Source organism: Pteronotus mesoamericanus, unplaced genomic scaffold (genome assembly GCF_021234165.1).
Source record: "Pteronotus mesoamericanus isolate MK-2021 breed Mesoamerican mustached bat unplaced genomic scaffold, CSHL_Meso_final contig_246, whole genome shotgun sequence".
In the NCBI taxonomy this organism is placed as follows: Eukaryota; Metazoa; Chordata; class Mammalia; order Chiroptera; family Mormoopidae; genus Pteronotus; species Pteronotus mesoamericanus.
In genome coordinates this window covers 10,237,870-10,245,943 of record NW_026555104.1, presented here as the reverse complement: position 1 = coordinate 10,245,943, position 8,074 = coordinate 10,237,870, and the positions used below count along the sequence as shown (strand labels likewise).

The 8,074-nt window shown below is 55.9% G+C and overlaps 2 protein-coding genes across 3 annotated transcripts; both read left to right on the top strand.

Moving 5' to 3' along the window:
• The first annotated feature begins 1,069 nt into the window (after positions 1–1,069).
• Positions 1,070–4,075, top strand: VTN (vitronectin). The gene is made up of 8 exons (XM_054573196.1): positions 1,070–1,290; positions 1,384–1,503; positions 1,580–1,903; positions 1,984–2,123; positions 2,375–2,531; positions 2,700–2,852; positions 3,299–3,634; positions 3,872–4,075. Exons 1-8 carry the CDS (start codon positions 1,227–1,229, stop codon positions 3,979–3,981), a joined length of 1,404 nt encoding a protein of 467 aa, XP_054429171.1. The 5' UTR covers positions 1,070–1,226; the 3' UTR covers positions 3,982–4,075.
• Positions 4,076–5,179: 1,104 nt separating this feature from the next.
• Positions 5,180–7,050, top strand: SEBOX (SEBOX homeobox). 2 transcript variants are annotated; one of them, XM_054573197.1, is made up of 4 exons: positions 5,311–5,432; positions 5,592–5,752; positions 5,920–6,019; positions 6,468–7,050. In XM_054573197.1, the coding sequence occupies exons 1-4, from the start codon at positions 5,402–5,404 to the stop codon at positions 6,644–6,646; spliced, it is 471 nt and encodes a 156-aa protein (XP_054429172.1). In that variant the 5' UTR covers positions 5,311–5,401; the 3' UTR covers positions 6,647–7,050. The 2 variants fall into 2 exon arrangements, with proteins under 2 accessions (XP_054429173.1, XP_054429172.1); XM_054573198.1 differs by having other exon boundaries at positions 5,180–5,432; positions 5,920–6,530.
• The last annotated feature ends 1,024 nt before the right edge of the window (positions 7,051–8,074 follow it).

Here is an 8,074-nt window from a genome sequence, read left to right as displayed (position 1 = left end):
CAGCACCGTTGAGTGTGCCCCCTCCCCTACTAGTAGTTACAGTGATCATAATAACGATTCTGTACAACTCTTGAGGCCCTTTATGCCTGTTTCCCAATTAAACCTTACAACCTGCCTATGCGGTAGAAATTAGTGTTCCCATTTAACAAACGAACCGACTTAGGCCCATGGAAAAGAGATCGCCAAAGTCACACTCCCATCTGATTACAGAGCAGAGAAAAATCAGCTGCAAACTTTGAGGTCACTTCCTCCAGGTGGTGGGAAGACTTCAGGAGTTCTGTGAACCCCTGAAAGTGGGCACAAAATCAGGCATTCTGTGCTAGGGCATTTTCTGGCTAGAGGGACCCCACTTCCACCAGAGTCTAACAGCGTGGGGAACTAGACAGCTCTTTACCTGCGGGGAGACAGAGGGTGGGGACAGGGGTGCCCTGCTTAGGAGCAATGAGTTAGTGGAAGACTCAGAAATCAAATCCTGTCCAAAGGATTAATACTCACCCAATTTACTGTGTTGTGAAGGCCAGCTTGGGGAAATCAATCCACCCAAGAGATGAAGCCAGAAACAAAACTTTGTTCTTTTATGGTAAAAAGATTTCCCCAGGGTGCTTACCAGCATTCCTCCTAGCCTCCCCCCTTCATTGCCCTAAATATACAATGGGTGGGTGACCCACTCAGCCAGGGATGCGCCTGATCAAACAGATCATGGATCAATACGATTCATGGAGAATGAAGCTGGGGCTACTCCAGGCACTGGACATTTTTTTCTGCTTAACTTGTGTACTCTCCCAACACCCCATGAGGCAAGGATTATTAGTCTCATTTTACAAAAAAAAAAACAAAACAAAAAGACAACCAAAGCAAAACAAAAAACACTCAGGCAGTCAATCTAAGGTCACACAGCCAGTAAGTGGCAGAGTGGGCCTTCTTTCTGCCTTGCAGACCCACTGCGCTACTCCCCCTCTGAGATGGCCCTGAGCTTGGCAAGGGTCCTGTTTGCAGCTCTCCCAGGCCCAGAGTTTCGGGAATGTGACCTTGTGCTATAGCAACCTCTGGGGGTCAGGGCACCAGGAGCTGGGCTGGAGGTTGAACAAACAGAGCAGCAGAAAAGGTAGCTGTTCTCTGGTTCTCTTCCTCTGTCTCCTGCCTCTCCCTCCCTTTCCCAGGCATCAGAGCAGAGAGCAGGAGAGCACAGAACCCAGCACACCAGGCTCACGGCTAGAAGCCCTGCCATGGCACCCTCAAGGCCCCTTCTGATGCTGGCACTGCTGACATTGTTTGCTCTGTCTGACCAAGGTGCAAGAGGGTGTTGGTAGGCAGTTGGGCCAATGTAGGGTGGGCGAGGGTGGTCAGGATTTAGCTGTGCCAACTGATAACCCCTCCCCACAGAGTCATGCAAGGGCCGCTGCCTCGAGGGCTTCAACACCGACCGGAAGTGTCAGTGTGACGAGCTGTGCTCTTACTACCGGAGCTGCTGCGCTGACTACATGGCTGAGTGCAAGCCGAAAGGTGCGTTCCGAACAGCTGGGTGAGGCTGGGGTCCCCTCTGCAGCTGGAGACTCACCACCATCCACCCTGCCTGCAGTGACTCGCGGGGACATATTCACTCTGCCAGAAGATGAGTACGGGGCCTTCGACTATTTCGAGAGGACCAAAGATGACACCAGTGTCTCTGTGCAGCCAGAGGACACCACCCTCAGCTCTGGCGGGCACACTGAGTCTGAAATGACTCCAGAGCAGGCAACTTTGCAAGATCTCGAGGAAAAGGTCCCGGGACCAGAACAGGGGGACCCAGCGCCTGAGAGTACTGGTCAAGGGATCTCCGAGTCCTCAGCAGAGGAGCTGTGCAGTGGGAAGCCCTTTGATGCCTTCACTGACCTCAAGAATGGCTCCCTCTTTGCCTTCCGAGGTGACTCCAGGGGCAGTTCGTGGGGGGTGGGGGTCCGCTCCAGGAACATGCTCTCCCTCACACAGCCTCCTCCACTCTAGGGAAATACTGCTATGAGCTGGATGAAAAGGCAGTGAGGCCTGGGTATCCCAAGCTCATCCAAGACGTCTGGGGTATAGAAGGTCCCATTGATGCTGCCTTCACCCGCATCAACTGTCAGGGGAAGACCTACCTCTTTAAGGTGCCAGGCCCGGGGGCTGTGGGTCAGGGTTGAGGGTACCCAGGCAGGAGTTATGGCAATTGTACCCAGGACCAGGGTTGGCAAGAAGTCTGGACACCAGCCTGTGGCCCCCGGCTCGGGCTTTGTGAAGAAAGGGAAGCACAAGATTCCATGTCCTGGGTGACAAGCCTAGAACTGAGACTGCTGCCTTGGGTGGGGGGCTCTGTCTCCATGCCACCTCCCCACCCCCTTCCTCTTTCCCTACCCCTTAGGGAAGTCAGTACTGGCGCTTCGAGGATGGTGTCCTGGACCCCGAGTTCCCCCGCAGCATTTCTAGCGGCTTCAAGGGCATTCCGGACAATGTGGATGCAGCCTTAGCCCTCCCTGCTCACAGCTACAGTGGACGAGAGCGGGTCTACTTCTTCAAGGGTACTCAGGGGGCGCAGGGGAGAGTGAGCAGGCAGTGGAGCAGCCTCTGTGTTTTCCTCATACTCCACTGGGGACAGGCCTAGATGATACCCCCACAACCCACCAGGAGCTTCTAACTTCAACAGCCTCTGGGCTTTCCAGCCTTACTCATGCCCACCGCCTCCCCAGGGAAACAGTACTGGGAGTACGAGTTCCAGCACCAGCCCAGCCAGAAGGAGTGTGAAGACAGCTCCCTGTCAGCCGTGTTTGAACACTTTGCCCTGCTTCAGCGGGACAGCTGGGAGAGCATCTTTGAGTTTCTCTTCTGGGGCAGATCCCCTGGTATGGAGGGAGGACGGGTCTTGTTTGCCATTCAGGAGGGCTGGGGTCCCGGGGCAGGAGGAGGACTGGGCTGGCCAGAGGGGGCTGTGACTTCAGGGCTATTGATCAAAAGCTGTTTGCTCAGGCCAGACTTTGAATGTGTTTTGACCTGTGGGGGAAGGCTTGCCTCCACCCGGACCCCATGCCTTGGACTTTGCCCAGCACAGCCAAGGGCACAGCCAGGAGGAGGGGTTGTGGCTGAGGCAAGTGGGGAGGGATAGGGTGGAGGGAGGCCAGGGGAAAGGGCATGGAACAGCGAGGCAGAAGGCCAGGGTGCTGGGCTCTGCCACAAGCTTGCTGTATGTCCTTGGGCAAAGCACAACATGGCACCCGATGAACTCTAAAGGCCTTGTTGAGGGCAGGGTACTGGCTCTCAAGGCTCCCCATTAACCCCTTCCTTGCCACAGGTGGTGCCACAGAGCCCCGGTTCATCAGCCAGGACTGGCATGGCGTGCCTGAGCAAGTGGATGCGGCCATGGCTGGCAGGATCTACATCTCAGGCCCGGCCCCCCGCTCCTCCCGGCTCCAGAATGCTAAGCCTAAGCGTCGCAGCCGTAAAAACTACCTTTCACACCGTGACCGCAGCCGTGGCCACAGCCAGAAGTCCCTTCGGAAGTCCCGTTCAACCTGGTTGTCCTTGTTCTCCAGTGAGGAGAGTGACCTTGGAAACTACAACGATAATTATGCCTGGCTTGTGCCATCCAAATGCGAGCCCATCCAGAGCCTCTACTTCTTCTCAGGAGGTGGGAGCCCCTGCCACCGCTGTAGCTGGTTTGCTGTGGGTCCTCCCTGCTCTCTCTGGTGCCCCATGAGCTGAACACAGCCCTTGAGCAGTGACTCCAGAAAGCCAGGCCAGGAGTCCTGGGCTGCACTGTGATGTTTACTTATCCCTTCAGGAGAGACCTGGGTCTTCTTTCTCAGGGCAGGTGTGGGCAGGGCCAGACTGGGTCTAACACGCTCTCTCCCAACCTCTCTTCCAGACAAGTACTACCGAGTCAACCTTCGCACTCAGCGAGTGGACACTGTGAGCCCTCCCTACCCACGTAACATCGCCCAGTACTGGTTGGGCTGCCCAGCCCCTGGTCACTAGTAGGAGTCCGAGCTAGTGTAGCTGGCCCTCCTCTACTGCTCCCTCGCCCAACCTCCTCCTCCTCCCAGCTCAATAAAGATCCCTTGGCCCCGAGTTTAAGACTACTGTCCTGACTGGGGCAGACAGGCAGGAGGCAACGACCTTCCTGGGTAAAGAGGGGAAGCAGGGCTGTCAGGATGGCTTGGAGCAGGGGACAGAGAAGAGCCTCTCTGTGTCCAGCCCATGTCTGGCTCAGACGCTCTTCGCGAACTGTAAAAGCTGTGGGCCGGGGAAGGTCTCACGAGCGCTGGCACCCTTCCGGAGCTGAGCAGCCCCCAACAACCCACCAGTATCTAAGCAGGGGCTTGAACTTCTCTGATGATGACAGGAGTTACCAAGCGTCCCCTCTCAACTCTGAGCTTGGAGTTGACTTCTAGGGTCTTGGAGGAGAGAGAAGGGGTGGAAGAGATGGGGTTCTGGATGTTTTCTGGCCATCCTGAGCCTGAAATGCGGTTAGCTCAGACACTTGAGTCCCTAGGGAACTGGTCACTGTGCTCCCCTGAACCCACCCCTAGGACAAATACTTCTTTGAGGACTCTGACCTGAGTGTGGGGCGCAGGGCACTGAGGTTAGGAGAAATAGGGAGGGCAGGGACTCAAAGGAAGTTCAAGTGTGCCTACTCCTCTCAGAAGGTGGCCCAGGAGACTCCCAAGGACAAGTACACTGTAAAAACCAACATCTTTCTTAAAACCCCTTCATTGTACCTGTGGAACCACCTCTGGTTTCAGGGTCCTGGAGTCTAGGAAGCCCGCCCCCACTTTTTTGGGCCGGGGAGAAAGGCTTAGATGCAGGCAAGGCTCTAAAGCAGACCTGAGGGGGACCTGGTGGCAACAGCTGCTCCCCAGCCCTTCTGAGGGCGGGGTGGCTCCAGCTCATCTGCTGTCCCCTGTCATCCTCTACACCCTGTCCAGCTGAGAAGTCCAGCCCTCAGCCGTGGGACAAGACTTCACCCACTCTCCCCTGAAGGCGGCCAGTCTCAGGGTTGAGTTCCCGGGAGGGGCAGCTGGAGCGCGGCAGAGAGGGATCGCTTTGGCTTCCTGGAAGGTGTCCTGGGAGGATTTTCCCAAGGTGCCAAGATTTCAGACACAGACTGCCAGAGCTTGCAGTTCTAGGAGGGGGCCTGAGATCAGCTTCCTTTGTGAAGCCCTGAGGGAGCAAAGGCCCCAACTTTTGCCCTACCCACGTCCTGCCAAGTCCCAACACTGCGCCTGGCCAGCCATCCCTCCTCCTGGACTTCTCTGTCTCCCTCAAGCTGGACAGTAAACCTCTCTCTTTCTGGAGGCGGGGCCAGCCCTCTGAGCTGGATAATCACCAAGTGGAGGAGTCTGGCGCGGGCACAGCCTCGGCCTGGCCCTCTGGCTCCTCGCTCTCTGCCAGCTCCATGGCCAGCCCCGTGGGTGCATCTCCAGCAGGTGATCTGGTGGGAAAAGGGTGGGCAGGGGAAGAACACAGGGAGGGTGTGACGGGGGAAATTTGGGTGGGGAGTAGATGCTTCAGGGTCTGTTGGGGCCTTTGAGGTTAGGGGGAGCTCTTAAAGGGAGTCTTGGCCTGACCCCCACCCCGGCCCACAGGCCATGCCAGTGGGCTGGGTCCGCACCGGAGAAAGCGCACCACGTTCAGCAGAGGGCAGCTGCTGGAGTTGGAGCGGGTGTTTGCAGCACTGCCCTACCCTGATATTGGGACTCGTGAGGATCTGGCCCGAGTCATCTGCCTTCCTGAGGCCAAGATACAGGTGAGCTGTGACCCCTCTCGTGGTAGGGGCACTCTCATACAGCCAGCTCCTGGGTTTGACCCACAGCTCCTTCTCCCCGGGGTATCCTGCCTCCAGGTTCTGCTTGTCCTGATCTGGGGGGAGGGGGTGCTGGAGCCAGGAGAGAACCTTTCTTCTTCCCTTACCAGGTATGGTTCCAGAATCGTCGGGCCAAGAGAATCAAGAATAGGAAGCCGGGAAGCCTAAGCCCCAGGCCTGAGCCCCCCCAGAAACCCCATCCTTTTCCAGGTACCCTCCAGCAGTCCCAGGAGCCCCAAACACTAGGCCAGCTTCCGCCACCCAGCAGCACACCTCAGTGCCCTGCGGGGTGTCAGCGTGCCTCCTGTCCGGCTCCAGGCTTGGGTCCAGGGCAGGGCCGGGCGGGCATTACAGCTGCATTTCCACTGGGGTCAGCTGGAGCTTCAGGGGTCCACCTTTTTTCAGAGCAAGCTACTCCCCAGACCTCACTGGGCAGCCTGTCCGACCTCATCCTTGCCTCGGCCATTGTGACCAGCCCAGATCACTCCTAATCTAGGCCCAGAACTCGCAACCCCTGCCCCCTCTAGCTCCTGTAGCCCATCTGCCCCTTAGGACTGAACACACCAGAAGTGGATCCCTGCCCCCTCTTTTGCACAAGGGTGTTCTCTTACGGGAAGGAAGTTTAGCTCAGGGACCCCTTCTTTCCATTGTCCTCCAGGTCAGCCTACATGTGAGTCCTATGGAGTGACTGGGGCCTGGCTTCTGCTACCCAGGACCCTGCACCTCCTGGACCACATGCCCATTGTCTTGGCAGGGAGGACCTCAGAGGGGTGTGGCATGGGGCTGTGTTTTCCACCTCTCCTGCCAGACCTGATCCCCAATTCTCACCCACGCTGAAGACACCTCCTCCCTCCAAGAGAATGGGCAGCTGCCCCTCACCTTCAGGCCAGCAACTAACTGCTAAATGAGATAGGAGATGAGAGTGTGCTGACCCTAATTCCAGGCTGCAAGGGACCAACCCTTTCAAAGTTGAGGGTCTCTCCGGACCTCCTACCACCTGGACAAATTAAATCTGAACCACGGATCTGAAGATGAAGCGATATTAAAGTAATAAAGTAGAAATAGGACGCTGGAGCTTACACTGGTTTAATTTTCACCCAGATCAGTTTGGCCGCCCTCCGACAGGGGCTGTGGAGACAACCCGCTGGATTTAGGATGGGGTAGGGTAGTGTGCGCAAGGCAGCATCAGGTTTCCTTTCGATGTCATCTGTAATACCAACTAATCTCCAAATAAAACCCAAACTCTGTACCTTAATCTGGATTGTCGTGTGATGCAAATGAATGGGGACAAGGGCTGTTGGCTTTTGAAATTTATCTCCATCACTTAATCCCTAAATCATCAGAATCCACACGGATTCTGGGTGGGAGGTATTATCCAGGCTTCTGCTGGGATTAGTTAAGGGGGACAGTTAATTGAAGAGCTTAGGGCTCTTGCTGACAGATCCTGGGGAAACGGGAACCTCTGCTGACAACCCCGGCTCTGGATCCCACTGGTTCCGGGCCAGTCCAGCTGCCTCCACTTGTGGAGCTGCTCTGCTTCTGAGAGAAAAGCATGGAGTCTGCAGTCGGGTTCAAATCCTGATGTTGCTATGTAACTTTGCAGATCTCTCAAAGTCTACGAGCCTGAAAATGGGGATAATACTGGTCTCTTCTCCGTTTTGGAAATGAGAGCAATAACATAGGTGAAGGGCTTCATGTGTGTGACACGTGGAAGCTGTCAACACAACTTCATTCCCCTCCCCCCTCCATAGAGCAGACCACGAGAACCTGGGGAGGCCAAACTTCTATTCCTCTGGCCTCCTGCCGAGCACTCCCATTTCTCCTTGGGAAGCCCTGGACCCAGACTGCGCCCGACAAAGCATGGTCTGGTGAGGCAGAGGAAGTGACTACTGAGAGCAGACAGAGTTCCATTTTCTGTTTCTGAACTGTGCCCCTGCAGACAGAAACCACCTTGCACAGCGGCCATTTGCTTGGTGGGAACTAGGTTGCGTACCTCTCTCTCCCTAGGAGCCCGCAGTGCGTGGCCCACAAAGGTTTCAGTAAGTGCTCAATGCCACAGAAGCCTTTTGGCTTGTGAGTAGGGGTTGGGATCAGATAAAGACCACATTCTAATGAAAGGTGTGTGTGTGGAGCGACCACAATCTCATCATGAGGAGGAAAGGGGGTGCCCTGGCCCACAGAGTTCAGCACAGGTAAGTATGGCCAGGATTCTCCACAAAGCGTTTAAAAAAAAAGTTGTTTTAAAATTTATTTTAGGGGAGTGGG